This window comes from Apium graveolens, chromosome 3 (genome assembly GCF_009905375.1).
Source record: "Apium graveolens cultivar Ventura chromosome 3, ASM990537v1, whole genome shotgun sequence".
In the NCBI taxonomy this organism is placed as follows: Eukaryota; Viridiplantae; Streptophyta; class Magnoliopsida; order Apiales; family Apiaceae; genus Apium; species Apium graveolens.
In genome coordinates this window covers 36,816,080-36,834,206 of record NC_133649.1, presented here as the reverse complement: position 1 = coordinate 36,834,206, position 18,127 = coordinate 36,816,080, and the positions used below count along the sequence as shown (strand labels likewise).

At 31.8% G+C, this 18,127-nt stretch overlaps 2 protein-coding genes across 3 annotated transcripts; both read left to right on the top strand.

The window, feature by feature from the left end:
• Positions 1 to 3,308: 3,308 nt before the first annotated feature.
• Positions 3,309 to 11,305, top strand: LOC141712139 (transcription initiation factor IIE subunit alpha). 2 transcript variants are annotated; one of them, XM_074514956.1, is made up of 10 exons: positions 3,309 to 3,497; positions 3,625 to 3,747; positions 4,529 to 4,649; positions 6,079 to 6,162; positions 7,570 to 7,679; positions 7,763 to 7,946; positions 8,564 to 8,761; positions 9,835 to 10,065; positions 10,151 to 10,346; positions 10,656 to 11,305. In XM_074514956.1, the coding sequence occupies exons 1-10, from the start codon at positions 3,475 to 3,477 to the stop codon at positions 10,751 to 10,753; spliced, it is 1,368 nt and encodes a 455-aa protein (XP_074371057.1). In that variant the 5' UTR covers positions 3,309 to 3,474; the 3' UTR covers positions 10,754 to 11,305. The 2 variants fall into 2 exon arrangements, with proteins under 2 accessions (XP_074371057.1, XP_074371056.1); XM_074514955.1 differs by having other exon boundaries at positions 6,079 to 6,207.
• LOC141714121 (uncharacterized) lies at positions 10,930 to 13,408 on the top strand. The gene is made up of 2 exons (XM_074517658.1): positions 10,930 to 10,990; positions 13,047 to 13,408. Exons 1-2 carry the CDS (start codon positions 10,930 to 10,932, stop codon positions 13,406 to 13,408), a joined length of 423 nt encoding a protein of 140 aa, XP_074373759.1.
• The last annotated feature ends 4,719 nt before the right edge of the window (positions 13,409 to 18,127 follow it).

The window sequence follows — 18,127 nt, the reverse complement described above, 5'->3', positions numbered from 1 at the left end:
ATTGTGTTTTACGTATTAGCCCGAATAAAATACAAGTATCAAAATATATTAATTTACCATAAAATACAAGTTAAGGCGACGGAAACTGGCAGAAAACACAATACTTTTTCCAATATTCAATTTCTTCAACGGGTATCACAAACATTTTCCAATATTCATATCACCAAAATTTGCTAAAAGTTCGGATTTCATCAATCACAACATTGTGCTTCTTTCTGGTTCTTGACTTGAGCAGCAGACATAAAAATGTTCAATTATACTCTAAAATTATTAACCCTCGTCCCGGTAGACTTACGGTTTGAAATCCCGATCGTTTTTCTTTCATTTATTTACTAATTAAATAGTGTCGAAGTGAGTATCTCGTGCATTTTCGAATTTCAATATTAACAACCCCTCCGAGTGGGAGCACGAGCGGCTTGTGAAGCCACGTGTACGTTTCCATGTTTTGTTATTGCTAAAAAATTTGAATAAATATACAAATCAATTTTACTATGTAGTGAATATGAATTAGACATGTAAATAAATAATAAAAACATCAAGTACATTAAAAAAAATTTAGAATTTGTTAAATCTGAACATTTAATGGAAGATATTATGTTGGAACCAAAGGTAAGAGCATTATGTTTCTATCTAGACCATATATAAATAAGCCCACAAATAATAATATGGGCCAAACCCATGCATTTCTAAAAAAATGAAACATGGATTTGAATCACAAAAGCCCATTATCTTACAATATAAAAACCAAAACTATGACCACAATAATTAAAAAGGGAAAAATCACATGTATATGTTTGTTTGGACAAAATCCGAATAATAAACTTCCTGGTAAATAGTTACTTGTTTGTACATCTGCTCACTTTTTGGTTGACACTGTTTCAATGATAAACTAAAATTACTAAATTTCATGTAGTATATGTTCGAGTAGTTTCAATATTGAGGTGCAATTAGTGAAATAAGTGATAACTCGATCTAAAAAGTGATGAACCTGAGTTAATGAATTGATCCTCAATTATAGGCCACATTGAGCCTTATTCTACCTGCCCAATCATTTGAGATATATAAATGTAGCATCTAATTCATTAGACCAAATAATTTTTTTACGATAAATGGATGATATTTTCTCATTATATCATTAAATTTTTACTGATTTCAATCATTCTGGCATGTTTATTTTTTTATATCGATTTGGACTACTTATTGGTGGACCCTTATCTAGGTAAGATATGTCGTAAATGACATGGTTCTAATGATAAAGTTTCTTTAAATGCTAATATAATGCTTAGATTTGGAACTATATTCTTATAGTGTCCCTTCCATTAGTAGGCCTATATATGAGTAGTGCTAAACTTAATAAGTATGTATAATTGTATAGAACTGCTAATCATTCAGGAGGATATGTATAATTTATGATGTCGTGATCCAATTAAAGAATGACATGGAGTCTGTAACGCCAATATTGCTTTGTCTCATTCTACTATTTATTTTGTTTCTTTGATAGCATGTAACATTCTTTTTTGTTATGACCCAGAACCACCAACTATCTAGAATAGATCACTTTAATCATTTATGGTATTTGGTCAAAAAAATCTTTTATAGTATAAACATTGAATGGCATTTTATCATTCAATAGTTTATGCAATAAATAAACTAATTATTCAACATACATGTTATATCTATAATTTGTTCCATCCGAACTTTATTAACACACAAACTTATAAAATGCAGTAAATGTTTTAAACTTGTCAGTTAGAAATCAGGTGTGACAACTATATAAACAAAAGAACTGACAATTATATACATAACCATACTTTTGCCTAACATATGTGAATGAACTTGCCTCACATGCTATACACCTATAATGCATACGATAAGAAATAATGAAGCAAAATTAATTGTATTTGTATTTCATATCATAAGAACTCTAAACACAAAAATTTCATAAATATACCTCAAACCATTTCTATGACAATCCGGGTCCAATCCCGAACCTTTGTTAAAAATCAGGTCAAGTCCTAATTTTGAGTCCGAAATACAGTTAGTAAATACAGTTAGTAGTACTTTGCCTTATAAACTGAACAGAAGTCTCAAATCTCATTTATATGGGACTTGGGTACTACAAACTCCTCCACTTAAACTCCTTACATCCTCGTCAGGCCGAACATTCTCATAGGATCAAGATCTTTCCTCTCCAACCATTGTGCAATAATACTTGTTGGCTTCGTGCCCGCACCTTGAAAACTCTGTCTATTGTGGGCATCAACTTCTTTCACCATGATAAAAATTACGCCACAACTTCTTTCACCGTGATATTCTTAGTAGTAACTAGCCTATTTAGATTGTTAAAGACGTCACAATTTATCAAAACAACGTATTTCATGATATAGTTGGTCTCGACATTTTGTTTCATTTTTTAAGGTAATCATCCATGCAGCTCTAACTTTAGAGCATTCTCACTCATACTTCCTTCACCCTATATATTTGACTATATAATCCGCCGTTACTACTATAGTAAGACTTGCAACCATTGTAGCCAACTTCATATTTTCATCAATATCCTTTAAAATCTCGGGTACTCGCTTGTATCCACGTAACATTTACATATAAGATGTCAATAAATAGATTTTCATAACAAATTAAATATGTAACCCATATTATGCTCAATTATATATGCCAAGATCTCGAATTCGAAAAGCAAAATAAAAAAAGCAATTCGGCAACAGAAAGGAATACCTGACAAAAAAAATAAAGAAAGCATTTTTAGAATTTTCGAACGCCTAATTTAAACCAAATTTTGAATTTGAATTGAAATATAAGTTACCATGACATAAAGCATTTGATTTTGTTGATTTCCAATGTACAAGTTGTGTTAATTTTTTTAAAATATAGTATCATCTGCGGTCTTTCTAATGTGTACCCAATGACACACATTAGTTACTAACTCCAATAAAAATTGGCTCTTTTTATTGGTGGAATTGATGTGAATGCAGGGGGCATTAACATTTATTATTCAACCACCAATAAAAAGAGCTCATTTATATGGGAGTTAGTGACTATTGTGTGCCCTTGGGCACACCATAGAAAATCACATCTGAAACACCGATTTCATAACTTCTTAATGGATATGGACCCAATTGATTTATGTGAAAAACCGATCAATGATTCACAATATTTCGTTCAAAAAAAGAAGAAGTTGATTCACAATATAACAGGCCTGGTTCGCTAACAAACTGGCCCATAAACATGACCACGTGAACAAACATTACCTAAACAAAAAAGCCCTATAAATAAACAAGTAGCAGTAAAACTTCATTCTTTTCTCTACTTCTTTGACGGTCTCGTTCTGTTTCTCCTTCCGACCATCTCTTTTATTACAGAACTCACATGATCCAGCTCTAATCTTATTCAATTCTATGTAATTTCAATCTCATATCTGATTCTCCTCGAGATTTGTGCTACAAAGCTGAAATTTCAATGAGTATAGAACCATTTAATCGGTAATATATAAATAAGTAGAAATTAAATTTCATTTCTTCCTCAAATTTATTTTACTTGCGTGTCTCGTTGTGTTACTTATTTTATGATACAGGGACTAATATAAATTTAATGTAATTATCTGTATAGATTGGTGAAGCTGACAGCTAGGGCTTTTTATGATGATTTTACAACTAAAGGAGATAATCAATCCAAATCTGGAAGGGCTGATAATCGAGGAATCGCTGTTGTTGTTCTCGATGCCCTCACTAGGTATTTCTATTATTGAATTTTACTTCGATGTGCTTTGAAAGTGTTGTAGAACTTTAAAATGTATTGAGAAAGAGATGGCAATTGATGAATTGTAAATGAAAAGAATAGTTAATGTGTATATGCGTAACTTCGTTAATTTAGTATTGGTATTATATTTTGGTGGATATAATTAGCTTACTGGTTATAGTTGGTTGGCTTATTTCAATTAACGACATTTTCCAGTTGTTATTATTCTTGATATGAAATTGATGGTTGTTATTTATGGTTGTTATTGTTCTTGATATGAAGTTGATGCGTAGCAAGGAAGTAAACGTTTCTTTATGTTTTGCATTATTATTTAGATATAAATTTTATTAAATTTTTGGGTAATTTAATTATGTGTATGGAAGTAGATTATCAGGAATATTAGGGTGTAATTATAGCCCTTTTAAGCACATTTTGGAGTTAAAATGCTCGAACTAGCATTCCTAAAATAGTTGGCCCATTTTAGCACAACGGAGTTATGCGCTATTCTGGTCATATTCAAACATATGTGCTTGTATTATTTATTTTTGAGTAGATTATATTTAGTATTAGTTTTCTTCTTAATAGGATTTTACTTAAGTTTTAGAACTTATACATAAATTGTTGTAATATTCATTGTTATATGAATTCAAATAATGAATTTTTGGTTATTTTGAAAGTAAATCTTCCAACTATTCTGTGTCTCTACCAATATTTTGCGGACTTAGAGAAATCTTGCCTTACATCTCATGCTGTTTGTTCTGTTCTATTATTTAAGGCGCCAATGGGTAAGAGAAGAAAATTTGGCGAAGGACTTGAAGCTGCACACAAAACAACTTCGCCGCACATTAAGGTTTTTTGAAGAAGAAAAACTCGTGACACGAGATCACAGGAAAGAGGTAAGTTATTTCATATTTATTTTTAATTATATAATCACTATCATGTATTCTGAGTTACTAGCTTCGTTTCAGTGCCTGTCAGTCCTTCTGCAAGAAATTCGTGTCTGAAACCTTTGTAGAAGTTATGTTATGTAGGAATATACAGTATATGTTATGTTGATACATCCAATTTATATAATGCTTTTTCTCATGAAAACCTTAAGGATTGATTTTACTGGACTGTCAACCGGAAATTAAAGAAACAAATACTGCTAAAAAATTAACTATATCACTAGAAATTCCATTAATGTATATTATTGTCAATTTTATGTTAAATGCCCGCTGCTGAACGAACCCTTTTAATAAAAATATACAGCCGCTGTTTGTGATCGTGTAACCAACAATTTTGTAGATCATTGCTTAATACATTGTATCTAGTTACATGTACAAATTAGCTATGCAAATAGGTTCCCAACGTTTATAAGTTAGCATTACTCGGTAAGTCCGAAAAAAGTAAAGAACAGGTGAGAGAAGAGAAAGGAAAGAAATATTATAATTTTATATATCCCAAAAAACTATATTTGTAGATCATTTCTTAATACATTGTATCTAGTTACATGTACAAATTAGCTATGTAAATAGGTTCCCAACGTTTATAAGTTAGCATTACTCGGTAAGTTCGAAAAAAGTAAAGAAAAAGTGAGAGAAAGGAAAGGAAAGAAATTTATAATTTTATATATCCTAAAAAACAATTGTCATCAAAATGTCTACCTTTTGTGCATGCATATAATTGACTGCTACAATGGTAAGTTTTGGAGTTTTGAGATATTTTCTTCAGGCAATGGATGAAAAGAGTTGATTTTTTTTTCACTTTGTAACATTGAATTTCGCTATTGTGCCCATGTTGTGGTATGGGACCCAAGTTTGATTCTGCGTGTTAAATTAAAAAAAAATCTTACCATCTACTACTCTAAGTCATTATGAATACTAAGGCCACTTGGCAACTTTTTTGTAGGGAGAATCTTTTTTATTTTTATTGGTTACAAGCTGTTCATTTCCTGATAAATGGTATAAACTCTAGATTTTTCATGTTTTTGGATTTATAAATTTTCATATGGATTGAGATTATGAGTGGGACAGGGTGGTAATTGTATTCACCACTTCCTTCTCGAATCTTGTGTCTCAGAGAAAAACTATATAAGTGGAAAATGATTAACTCACCAATATAAAAAAACTTAAGGAAATCTTTTAATGAACAATTTGTTTTATATCTCGGACATGAGTAAATAAAGGCTAAAGCACCACTATCAAACAAATGGAGAACTGCAACATGCATACATTGATTTCTGGAACCAAGTATACATTGTTACTTTTTGATTGGAGCAGAATTCTTTTTCCTTATCATTTACATAAATGCATGATATGCCTCTGAGGATAAATATTGTTACAGACTGCAAAAGGTGCAAAAATATATAGTGCCGCTGTTGCTGCAACTGCAGATGGGCATCAAACAGGAAAAGAAGGAGAGGAAAAAGTAAAGTTGCACACACACTCTTACTGTTGTCTGGATTATGCACAGGTTCTTGTTTAACTTGCCTAAAAAATTTATTATTGTTTGTCATTTGGATATCCAAATTACTTTATGGGGGTGTTTGGCCCCTTGTTTTATAAGAACACAAGTACTTAACCTAAAACAAGCACCTGAATGAGTACTTTTTAACATGTAGTGCATATATGTGTAAACAAATTTTGTATATCACATCGTATCAGTAATCATGTTGGTTCTTAATGACTTAATTAGAGAATAAACAAAATAAAACTAAGAAGCCTGAACCTCATTACTAATAACTATTCCAACTTTTTCAAAGAAACTCGTTGTGAAGTTTTTGTTTATTTTTTTTTCCAGATTGCTTTTAAGTAATTATACATTTTTTCTAAGTTATCCGGACTCGGGTATGGGTGTCGGATATGAGTGCGGATCCAAGTGTCAGTCTCTTAGTTTTTAAAAATTAGGATTTGTGGATATGGATCCAAAATTGGACACGGGTGCAGGATTCGGCATATAACCTTCACATAAGCGAAATTATACCTACTTTTTATACATTACACTTGTAAATTTGTGTCTTCTACCACATAAAGTAAACATATACATTATTGTTTGTCATATTTATAACATAAATGAAAAGGATAACATGAAAATAGTAATCTATAGACGTCCCTCCCTAGAATTAAGAGGATTAAGTTGTTGTGAGGCCTTGTGAATTATTTTGAACTAAGATTTTTTAAGGTTAAAGTGTTCGGTTTCCATCTGAAGGATCCGGCTCAAATCTTATACCCACACCCATGTCATGTCTGATGGACACGGGTATGAGGGAAAAATTAAAGAGTCCGGGTAAGTTAGCATTTTTCAGCAATCTTTGTGAATTTATAGGTATATAATTAAGTTGTGAATTTCCAACACATTCTTAAAAGAAAGGGAGAATATTATTAAATCTAACTTTCACAGGAAAACCTGAAATGTACTGCAAAACTAATGGTTGAGGTAAATCTAAATTGTCTTTACTCAATAACCATAAACATCAAATAAGCAAAACCTGACCAAGATTGGGAACTTCTAAGACTGCCTGATTGCGTGAGCTACATTATATTTATATGCGCAGACATCTTGAGTACGTTTTAAATTTTTAGCTGATTGATGCATTGAAAGATAAAACTTATTCGCTGATCGTTTTATATTGACCTTTTTGTGGAATTAATTTGTGTTGAGATAAATTTTGTATCAATTGATATATTTCACTATTACTGAATTAAATGACATGTCCGTGACTCTATCCTGTCATGTTTTAACTAGTGTTTTCTTGCTTTTCCAACTTTGTTAGTAGCGGATGTTGTCTTAGAATATTTGTATTTTTAAAGGTGTAAGCAAAGCTTCCTATTGCAGATTTATGATGTCGTGAGGTACCGAATGCATCGCATGAAGAAGAAGATAAAAGATGAACTGGATGATAGGAACACAATTCAGGAGTATATATGTCCAAACTGCAAAAGAAGGTGCGAGATCTCTGCTGTAGTTGTTAATCGTACATAAAACAGGCTGCGTGACCTTTATAATGTATCTTTATCTCTTTTTTCAGATATACTGCTTTAGATGCACTACGCCTGGTTTCTCCTGAGGATGAATATTTTCACTGTGAGAATTGCAATGGAGAATTAGTGGCAGAGGGTGACAAGTTAGCAGCTGAAGAAATGGGAGATGGAGATGACAATGCAAGAAGACGGCGTCGTGAAAAATTGAGAGACATGCTTCAAATGTTTGAGGTGTGATTACGCATTTATGTTAGTGGATGTTAATGTTGTTTATTTACATGTTATGGCCATTATGTAATAATAGGTTATATTTATTCTAGTCGTAGTATCAACATTTTTATATTATATTTAATAGAACATTATATTTGCATATCAAAAGTTAAAGCAGATTCATGTGTTTAACTATTTTTAAGTAATGTAATGTCACTATCCCAGTTTCCATAACCCATTTATGACTTTTAAATGCAAGTGGCTGAAATAAAGGCTTTTAGAATTTGGCTATGCATAAAAAAACTTGGAGGCTTTGTAGATAACACTACTAATTGGATCCAAAGCTTATGGGTATTTCATCAGGAGAGTCCAGAAAGCTTTCAAGGAGGGTGAAAGAGAACCTGTTTCAGCTCATTAAGACCCTAATTAAATGAAAGCTAGAACTATTGGATGTTGGGCCTCTTGATTTTTCAAATTAAGCTCTATAAGCAGAGTCTGGAGCACTATGTCGCGGACCTTAGTACCTTACTAAGACAAAACTTTGAAAAAATGCATTCTAAGAACTTTTTGGATATATGTTATACTTCCGTGCCCTCTTCACAAAAGCTCAGCTCAAGAATTGCTTGGTATTGTTGCAGGAAAAGCTTAAGCCGTTAATGGATCAACTCAACAGAGTCAAAGACTTGACTGTTCCTGAATTTGGAACTCTCCAAGCTTGGGAAGTTCGAGCAAATGCTGCTGCGCGTTCAGCAAATGGTGATTCGAATAGTAATGATCCATCTAAATCTTCACAAGCTTATAACGGAACTCCTATGCCATTTCTTGGAGAGACAAAGGTAAAAAGCATGCTGATAACGCACTTTGTTACGCTACTGTACAGAGGGAGTCAAAATATTCATTCTCTTTGCTAATATTTCATTTATTTAAGCATTTAGATTGCTCTGTATTCTGCCATATCTTTTATTTTTCGTTTTTCTAGTTTTCACTTTTTTATGTGGGTGACTAACAAAATTAGCCCATTAAGTTTGTCAAAATGGCCACATAAACCCTCAAAGAATCTTTTGTATCTCCGTGGCCCCTAAGTCTGTCCTTTGTATATATGGATTTTATGTAAAATCTATACTAATTTTACCCGCACCGGTTTTAATTTTGGCAAAAATTCTCAGTTACTATATTTCTAATGAATTTCTCATCCGTTTCAAATACAATTTAGGAGGTTAAAGGGTATAAATTTTTCTGAGTACAAAATTTGGGTTGGGTATAACGGGTATAAATTTTTTAAACGGGTTCAAATTGTATATAGTGCAAACATAAAGGGTAGGGAGGTACGATATTTTTGTTTAAGGTTTATGTGTCCAAATGGACACTTAGAGCAAGTCCAACAGCTCCCCTAAACTTGCTCTTAACTTCAAATATAAGAAATATGACAAAAAAATGCACTCCAACAGTGTCTTAGTGATTCCTTATATCACTAAGACAACTCTCTCATCCCTTATCTTTAAGGAACCACAAGTCATCCCTTATTTCATTTTTATCAATAAAAAAATGATTTTTGTCTCTTCTTAGTTCTTTTCTCTCTCTTCCTTTCATATCTCATTCAAATTTATTATTATTATAATAATAAGGAATGAAGATAAGGATCATTGTTGGAGTTTAAATTCAAAATCATGTCTTAAATCACTAAGAATTAATATTTTATAATATTTATAAGGAACTCATTAAGAGACTGTTGGACTTGCTCTTATAGGGCTGAAATGTTAATGACCCTTTAAGTTTTTGCAAATTGTTGCACATTGGTGAGATGTGTTTCTTACTGACGGGAAGGAAAGTAAAATGACATTTATTCTTAATGCTAGATTATGGTACAGAACTGTCTTGGTAATTGCAATCTGTGACCTGTTCATTGCAGGTTGAAGTTGCTTTCTCTGGTGTTGAAGAAAAAGGAGCTAATATTAAATCTGAAAATACAAGTACACCCATGAAAGTTTTGCCTCCATGGATGATCAGGCAAGGGATGGTTCTTACCAACGAGCAGCGTGGTGAGGCCAAGCAAGAGACAAATATAGAGGGCAGTTCAGCTGCTGCTGGCCTATCTGATGACAAGAAGTCAATAGATCAAAAAGATGAAAAGAATTTACAGGCTAGTTTGAATAACCTAATGCGATCGTTTCTTCTTTGTTTCCTTCAATAGATATTGACACATGGTTCTTATGGTGATCTTATAGGATGAATATTTCAAAGCATATTATGCTGCTTTACTTCAAAGGCAACAAGAACAAGAAGAATCTGTCAAGGTAGAACCGGAGTCTTTCAACACTACTGATGGTGCATCCCGTCAAGTTGGCATGAAAGCTAAGCGTGAAGATGATGATAATGATGAGGGAGATGAAAATGTTGAATGGGAAGAAGCTCCAACTACAGGTGAACAATAGTATTATATTATATATTAATCAAAACAATCTTTTTCTCTCCCACTATCCTTTCTCCTATATAAATTTTACTTGCATTAAATAATAAAAAAAATCTATTAAGAGTAAAAGTAAAGTGCACTGTTGGAGAAGAACACACATCAAGTCACTGAGAGCCAATATTATATAATATTATTTAGAGTAGAGATGAGGAGTCTCTTGTAGATGCTTTAAGCTGGGGATGAATCTGGTATAATGTGGTCCAAAACAGTTTACACCTTTTTCTATGCAATTGACCGTGTTTGTCATTTTCTTTGAACAGGAAATACTAGTGGAACCTTTAAGGTGGACTTAAATGTAGAAGCTGCTGATGCTTCAGGAGATGATGATGAAGATGACATTGACTGGGAGGAGGGCTGAAAGAGGTAGCAAATGGATGCTGATCTCCAAAGTTTCTATGGTTTTTAGTGTCAGTGGAGCGGATTAATGCTTCAGTTGAATCCTATAGTAGATTCATAAGTTATCTGAAGCTATTTTTGCTTTACCAGTGTCTTAAATTTATCGCACACTAAATTCAAGCACTGCTTTAGATTGGCATGCCTATGGTTCTTCGAGTAAGACTTCCTGCAGGAGTAAATGGGGATTTTAGGGACTGGGGTGAGTAGCCAACATAAATTGAACAATGGTAGGGTTTGTATCAAATATCCCCCATGTAGACATGGCATCCGTGTATCAGTAAATTTGAAACTACCAGGCTACCATGGCGCCCTATAATGCACCTTTGGGTGTGGCTAGCCCAGAAGTATGGGAATGGCAACAGAACTGTATAAATGTCATGTGATTTGTTTTCTGCTCTTTGAGATATCTGTTCTCTCTCATCCCTAGCAGCTTGGCCTACCAAGTATTGCTACTTTTAAAGAACTAAACTGAGCTCTGCTTAGTGGAAGTAATATTTGCAATTGTTTGATTTCATCCTGAGATTGCCTGTCCTTGCATATATGGAATGTGTACATTTAGGTAACTTCCTCATTTTGCAAGCAAGCTACTTTTTGTTCCATTTCCAACTCAGGAGAAAATGTAAGGTGACCTAAAAAACCGTCACTGAAAAAACATTGTCAAGGCCGTCAAAATGACTTGAATTAGGTAAACCTCATTGGTCTGTCCATAACTCGTGTATGGTGGAAATTTTGTATATTCTATTAAATATATTGTGTGAGGTAAATAATCGCAATATTGTAAGCCTCGTATGATATTGTTGTGCGAGCGTGCCTGCTATGAAGTTGCAAACATTGTGATAAACTTACCATCCAGCCTTTGACTATTGGAATCTTCTGGTGAATTGCTTACATTGCCCGTCTTGACTCATTGTCGACTAAACATACATTGACCCCGAAGTGCATATCAAACGGATTACGCGTTATCTTTTATTTTTTGTTTGTTTTAGCCTTCAGTTGAATGGAACAGAACGGACTCGGCCTTCCTCTTTGACTCTTTCTGTAACTTCTATGCTTATGTTTGTGATATTTACTTGGATTTGCTAACTAGATAGATGATTACTGTCGAGGGGGGGGGGGGGGGGATCGAATATAGACTAGTGCATTTAGACCTTGAATTAACGCAGCTGTGTATTTCTCTCTTTGGTTTTAGGCAGGGGAGGCTATTTACATGGAAAAATATGTTGTGATGCTAGATTTTACATCAATTACACTATAAATCATTAGAAACCACAAATTATAGGACTATTGTATCCTACGAAACAAAAAAGAAACCCTTTAAAATTGAGTTGCGGTCCATTTTCACTCGTAATATTTGAAGAGTCACGGGTTAGCTAGAGTTAAGAAGATATTAGAACCTAGCAGCAAGTAGAGCACACATCTAAAAAAAGAATAAAATTTGAAGTCAAGACTCTTAATATTACTGAGTGTACGAAGTAGGATAATACTAGTGGATCTCTAGATCATTACTGGTATATTAGTTGCAGTAATATTTCTGGTGAAAAAGGTGAAAATGAGGTTGAACCGTGTAAGACCATCACTATCATCTAAAACTAAAATGTTTAAGATTTCAAATGTGTGATTATTTAATATAACAATATTTCAACTTTTTTAAAGTTTCGAGTAAGGAATCGGGTTTTTAAGAGTTTAGTTTAGAAAAAGAGATCTCGGGTCCAAATTCTCGTACTTTTATTCAATTAATTTAATTTAAGTAATTTATTATTTTATTTGACATTAAATCAAAATATTGAACAATATAAGATTAAATTATGCGGGAGAAGTAAAAGGTTCGTATAATTAGTTTAAAGTAGTAAGTAATCTTTTCTGTATTTTTTGGTAAAAAAAAAAGTAATCGTTTTGAGAAACAAAAGGTTGACTATTTTGTTCATTAATCAACTTCCAATTCGAATAAATTATATATAAATTAATAGTCGAGAATAATTATGATATGCAGTATTCTGCTAAGGCGTCCTTGTCCTAACGAAATTATGTCATTTGAATAGTTTTACAAATATTTCTGAGGATTAACACGAGGATGCAATAGTCAACCACTTTCAAGTACACCAGAGATTAGTGCTAAACTTATCAAACAGAAATTCTCACCAACAAATATGTCACCGGCTATTACCGGTCACTCCCCTAGCTACCTCACCCCATAAATACCTCCAACTCCATTTCTTAAAAACATCGAATTATTATTTTGTAACAAATATTTGTAGACAAAACAAACCAGCTTGTTGAAATGCTCCGTAGAACCCCAGAACATCGGCTAGCTGTGGGCGTACGAGGATCAGTAACATCTTTCTGGTTTCTGATAACCAAACACGCTTCACGAACTTCTAGGAAGCTCATGTCCACCATCAGACACAACGCGAAGAAGCTTCGGAGGAAGAAAAGAGGTGCTGGCGAGGACTTCGATGGCGGCGTGTGGCAGAGGACGATCTTGATGGGCGATAAATGTGAGCCGTTGGATTTCTCGGGGGTGATATATTATGATCATGATGGAAACAGAGTTAACGAGTTGCCTAGAGCCAGTCCCATGCCCAGTTACGCTTATAATAATTCTGAGTATGCCAAGTAGTTTTCTTTTACACACGCACACGCAACGCAACGCAACGAGTCGAGAGCTTGCTTAGAAAAGGCAACAACTCAATCACTGCATCCAAGCAGTTGTTGTTTGTGTTAAGCTTTGTTATTAGTAGTAGTTTTGATGGGAGTTTTAGATGGACACGTGTGAGTAAAAGAGTGGAGTTGGGCATGTTATGTATATTTCTCCCCTTTGTCTGTTTGGGTTATTGCCCTGAATTTGGATGGAATGGAAGATTTCGTTTGTATGCTTATGATTGGCGCCGGATTTATCAAAATTTTATTAAAAAAATATAGAAAGACGCGATTTTAGAATTGAATGCAGCCTAAAATAAACCAAGAGGTGTAGTTGTAATGATTTTAAAGTTGGTTCTCATTAATTCGGTAACAAAGTTTATAATTTTTTGAGAAGGTAGGTAGATGGCGCAAATGCAAATGAAAATATTTCGTAACCACCGAGAGCTTGAAATTCCGAATTACAATGATGGTTTGGAATTGTGCAATGTGAAATATATGTAGAGGTAAGCACGAGGGAATCCCATTCTCCCACCTGGTGCTTATGATATCCGTGTTAAATAATATATTTGTCACATTTTCTTTTTTCTTTTATAAAACTTAAATTCACTATTTTTTTAACATTATAAACGATAGTGTAAACAAATATTAAAAACCAGTTGCATTCGCTCTTTCAGCTTTAACATACCCAGCATGAGTCAAATTTTGACTTTGTTCAAAATCAAAACTAGATGCTTGACAAAAAAAATCGAAACTAAATACTTTGTTCAAGGCATTTTTTTCATAAATTAGCTACTGTATTTTATCACATAGATAATAGTAATAAAAATTTGTTTATAGTTTATTTGGGTCAAATATGAAGTAAGTGGCTGATTCATTACAAATTTTGAATAAAAATTAATTATCAATTAACTTAATTTGGTCACTCAAATAAAGTCGAAAATTGAAGTTATCCAAAATTAAAAAATGTTAACATAGTTGGGTAGAGGTTATTTTGGGCAACAATATAATTATTAAAATTTGCTATTTTTTTAACAGTATAATGATAAAATCTGGTCTTGATTTTTTGAAACCACAAAAAATTTGAAACCACCACCCTCCTCTCCTAAGGTTTGTTCATTTTCAAGTAAATCGAGGGGTTGCCACGGGTTTTCTCCGGTGGAAAGCCCCAACCCCTTCACTCTCTTTTATTTTCGTTAATATTTTTCAATACACTACAAGAAAATACGGTTAAATACAACTGATTTAAATTCGACCGCCGGTGGTCGAAACCTTTGGACACGGCTAAATTCGACTGGCCTCGATCGAATTTAAACGGTCGTATTTAATCGGTCGTATTTACAAATAAATTCAACTTGCAGCGGTTAAAAAAAATGGTCGAAATTAAAACAGTCATAATTAGGAGTTAAATTCAACCGAAAATAAATTTGGTCGAATTTATAACATGGGAAAAAAGAGCGTGAATTTTCCCTCCATAAAATTTATTTTCGTATACTAAATTCGACCGCAATCGATCAAAAATTAATTTTGGATTTGGCGGGAAATTTCCCTCCTTTTTTCAAATTTTGAGCAAAATGGGAAAATTTCATTTGCACTGAATTCGGTTGAATTTAGTGAAATACAAAAAATGACCATTGTCAGATAATATAAATGCGATCATTTTCAGTTGAAATAATAATTTTTTGAAAACTTAAAAACTTATAATAATTATTTTAATTTTATCTTTATTAGGAAAATTATGCATTTATAATATTCATTTCATGTACAAATATATTTGATTCAGTATATATATATAATATATATATAATATATAATATATAATATATATATGTATATGTGTGTGTGATAATAGTATGTTGAATTTTATATTATAAAGCCTATAATTTAAATTATAGTCGTTATAATTTTGTGAGAAAAATATTAATGAGCTCATAATGAAAATTTTCCTAAGTCGCTACAAAATGTAGATAGATAGATTAAATATGTAGTTACAGGTTATAGATTCGATATGAAACTTTGGTTATACCACTCATATATATATATATATATATTGACATCCACACAGTTGCATCGATGAAAAATATTTTTTAAAAAATCGAAACACAAATTCAAAACTAAACACTGGATAGTTGTACTATTCAAACTCATACTTGACTGTTAAAATGGCAAACCAAATAAAATTGTTTTGATCTGAAATTTTGATTATATCACTAATATATATATATATATATATTAACTTATGTACGGTTGGATCGATGAAGCATATTTTTAAAAAAATCAAAACACCCATCCAGGACCAAACACTAGTTAGTTGTACAAGTTAAACTGATGTTTGACTGTTAAAATGGCAAACCAAATAAAATTATTTTAATTTGAAACTTTGGTTATATCACTAATATATATATATATATATATCTTTTGACATTCGTACGGTTGGATCGATGAAAAATATTTTAAAAAAATCGAAACTCCAACTCAGGACTAAACACTACTCCCTCAGTCCCACTGGATTGTTTAATTTATTTTTCGGCACGCTTTTCAATACTCGTTTAAAGTATACTTCCACAATATATTTTTTTAAAAAAAAATCTGAAAAAAAGTTTCATGTTTAAACTTTTATTCAGAAAAAAAAATTTAAAAAATATTATGAAACTATACTTTATTGAAGCCTCGAAATACGTGCAAACAGTGTACGTAAACAACTCACCGGGACGGAGGGAATAATTAGTTGTACTAGTCAAACTGATACTTGACTTTTAAAATTGGCAAACCAAATAAAATTGTTTTGATATGAAATTTTCATAATATTACTAATATATATCTTTTTTACGTCCGTACGGTTAGATCGATGAAAAATATTTTTTAAAAAATCGAAACACCAATTCAGGACTAAACACTAGTTAGTTGTACTAGTCAAACTCATGCATGACTTTTAAAATGGAAAACAAAATAAAATTATATTGATATGAAACTTTGGTTATATCATTAACATATATATCTATTGACATCTATACGGTTGGATCAATGAAAAATAGTTTTAAAAAAATTGAGCACTAGTTATTTGTACTGGTCAAACTCATACTTGACTTTAAAAATGGCAAATAAAATAAAATTATATTGATATAAAACTTTGGTTATATCACTAATATATATATATGTTGACATCCATACGGTTGGATTGATAAAAATATTATTAAAAAAATCAAAACACAAGTTCAGGACTGAACGCTAGTTAGTTTTACTAGTCAAACTCATGCTTGACTTTTAAAATGTGAAACCAAATAAAATTATATTGATATAAAACTTTGATTATATCACTAATATATATATATATCTACTGACATACATACGGTTGGATCAATGAAAAATATTTTTAAAAAAATTGAAACACAAATTCAGGACAAAGCACTAGTTAGTTCTACTGGTCAAACTCATGCTTGACTTTTAAAATGACAAATCAAATAAATTATAATGATATGAAACTTTGGTTATATCACTAATATATATATATATATATATATTGACATCCTTACGGTTGGATCGATGAAATATATTTCTAAAAAAATCGAATCACCAATTTAGGACAAAGCATTAGTTAGTTGTACTAGTCAAACTCTTGCTTGACTTTTAAAATGGAAAACCAAATAAAATTATATTGATACGAAAATTTGAAGAAGTTTTAATCATTAGACATTAATTATTTTAACAAACAAGGTATAACTTAACTTGATTCTAAATTCTACGGCACATTCTTGTGGGTGGAATTTATAAAAAAAATCAACCAAAATTATATTTTTTTTTATAAAATTAATAAAATATTTAAATTAAATTTTGTAAAATTAAAAAATCCAATCTTAAATTGTTATAATAATGGTTTAGTGCAATATTATTTTCTTTAAGGGTCATAGATTGAGGGTTTGGGTATAGATTTGAATTATTTTGAGATAATACTGACCAAAAAAGAATTATTTTGAGATTATAATGTATTTATTTTTTAATAATTCAATTATATATATAACTATACATTTATCATAATTACTAATTTAATTAATAAAAAAGTATATGTGACCACTTTTTTTGATTTTATTTGATATTTTCCAAAATAAATAATTGTGTAATTACTTAAAAGTTATTAAAAAATCCATAAATTCAACATATTTAAATTATATTTATAGATTCACACTCCGAAATTCTACCAATAACAATTAAATTTACTGCCATGTTATCAATTCTTGTGAATTGGATCCAATGCTCTAAATTGAACAACAAAAATCCAATCCAATGGTTTAATTTGAACCTAACCTTTCAATGCTTAAAAAACCTACCATTTATCCCCCACACCCCACCTCCATCCACCAACAAACCACACAATCTCTGCTCTTTTTTCGACAAAAACTCTCCCCTGCTTCTTTCTCAACCGGGATGAGATCTTTGTTTTTTAGCTCATTTTAAACCTATAAACCCTTTTATACTCACCAGACTCAAAATCAGTTCGTGGTTAAACCCTCTTAGACTCATTTAACATTTATCTCACAACACCTTAAGTCATTCTCAAACCTCAAATCTCAGCTTACATCTAATTTTTCTGGTTGTTTTTTCTTGTGACAAATATCTCATCCGCACTGCACTCGCCCCACAACTCAATCATGTTACATCTGAGTCAACTCAGTCCGAACTCGTCAACTCTTGGTTCAAGTTT